General features: G+C 35.6%; 1 protein-coding gene across 1 annotated transcript; it reads left to right on the top strand.

Moving 5' to 3' along the window:
* Positions 1-290: 290 nt before the first annotated feature.
* On the top strand, positions 291-1,133 carry LOC100573785 (craniofacial development protein 2-like; the record flags this gene model as incomplete). Its single annotated transcript, XM_003248298.1, has 1 exon — positions 291-1,133. A coding segment is annotated over one exon (843 nt), but the record flags the coding sequence as incomplete, so codon positions are not given.
* Positions 1,134-1,369: the final 236 nt, after the last annotated feature.

The raw sequence follows: 1,369 nt of genomic DNA, 5'->3' as shown, positions 1-1,369 counted from the left end.
TATTCATCACTAAAAGTGTTGTAAATGACGATTCTGTCGTTTAAATTAAAAATTAAAAAAAATTTATACTCAATAAATAATTGTGGTCTTTGAAACTTGTTTATTTTTAACACGTATTAAAAAGTTACCTGGCCGGCATAGGGAAAGTGGCGCTCCCATCGCCCAGTGTACTTCAATAAGTGCACTGCAGTAGCCCTCCCCTGACTTTAATTAGTTGGGGTAGTCTGGTCCTCCAGGTTGGGGGTTTAGCGACGGGCTAACGACCCGTCCTAGTAAAAAATATTGTTAAGAAACCTCCTACTACTAAGCCTCAGACAGATCTTTTGGAAAATAAAAATGGAACCAAGCCTGGAAAACCTGGAGTATTTCGATTTGGAACATGGAACATTAGATCTTTATATAAACCTGGGGCACTAAAATGTATCACTAGTATAGTCAAGAAATATTATGTAGATTTAGTTGCCCTCCAAGAAGTGAGATGGCCAGGATCTGGACATCTAAAATCAGATAACATGACAATATTTTATAGTGGAAGCGGTAATGGAAGACACGAACACGGAGTGGGTTTTATTGTAAAAGAGTTCCTAGTAAAACTAGTAAAGAAATTCGAAGCAGTTGATGATCGATTATGCTATATAATAATTGAAGGGAAAACCTCTAATATAGCAATAATCAACTGTTATGCACCAACTGAAACAGCAGATAACGATTATAAAGACTCTTTCTACGATAAGCTAGAAAGAGTATACGACATGATACCCAGAAGCTACATAAGAATTCTAGTTGGAGACCAAAATGCTCAAGTAGGGCGTGAGCATGCTTTTAGACATACTATAGGAAAAGAAAGTATGCATAGTGAAAGCAATAATAACGGACTAAGGTTAATCAGCTTTGCCTCAACCAAAGGATTAGTTATAAGTAGTACCCAGTTTCAACGTAAAGAAATTTACAAACAAACTTGGGTATCTCCAGATGGAAGAACTAAAAGTCAAATCGATCATATACTTATAGATAAGAGATACAGATCTAGTGTTAGACAAGTTAGAAGTTATAGAGGAGCTGATGGAGACACAGATCACTACCTGGTCATATCATCTTTTAGAACCAAACTGGCTAATAGTTGGAAGCAGTAAAAACTAAAAGGTAGAACCCGCCTGGAAATAGAAAACACAAAGAATCGAGAGAAAGTGAAATCATACCGAGGAATTCTAAATAATGAACTAATGAAAACATCCCAAAATACAGAGCAAAACCTTGAAGAAACTTGGAACATAGTTAAAGATTCAATAAAAGAATCAGCTGAAGTATTTAAAAAAGAAAACACATTCAACGGTAAGAATTCATGGTTTAATGAACGGTGTAAGAATTA

The sequence above is a fragment of the Acyrthosiphon pisum genome, unplaced genomic scaffold (genome assembly GCF_005508785.2).
Source record: "Acyrthosiphon pisum isolate AL4f unplaced genomic scaffold, pea_aphid_22Mar2018_4r6ur Scaffold_436;HRSCAF=871, whole genome shotgun sequence".
Taxonomy (NCBI): domain Eukaryota; kingdom Metazoa; phylum Arthropoda; class Insecta; order Hemiptera; family Aphididae; genus Acyrthosiphon; species Acyrthosiphon pisum.
This window is presented reverse-complemented; position numbering and strand designations above follow the sequence as displayed.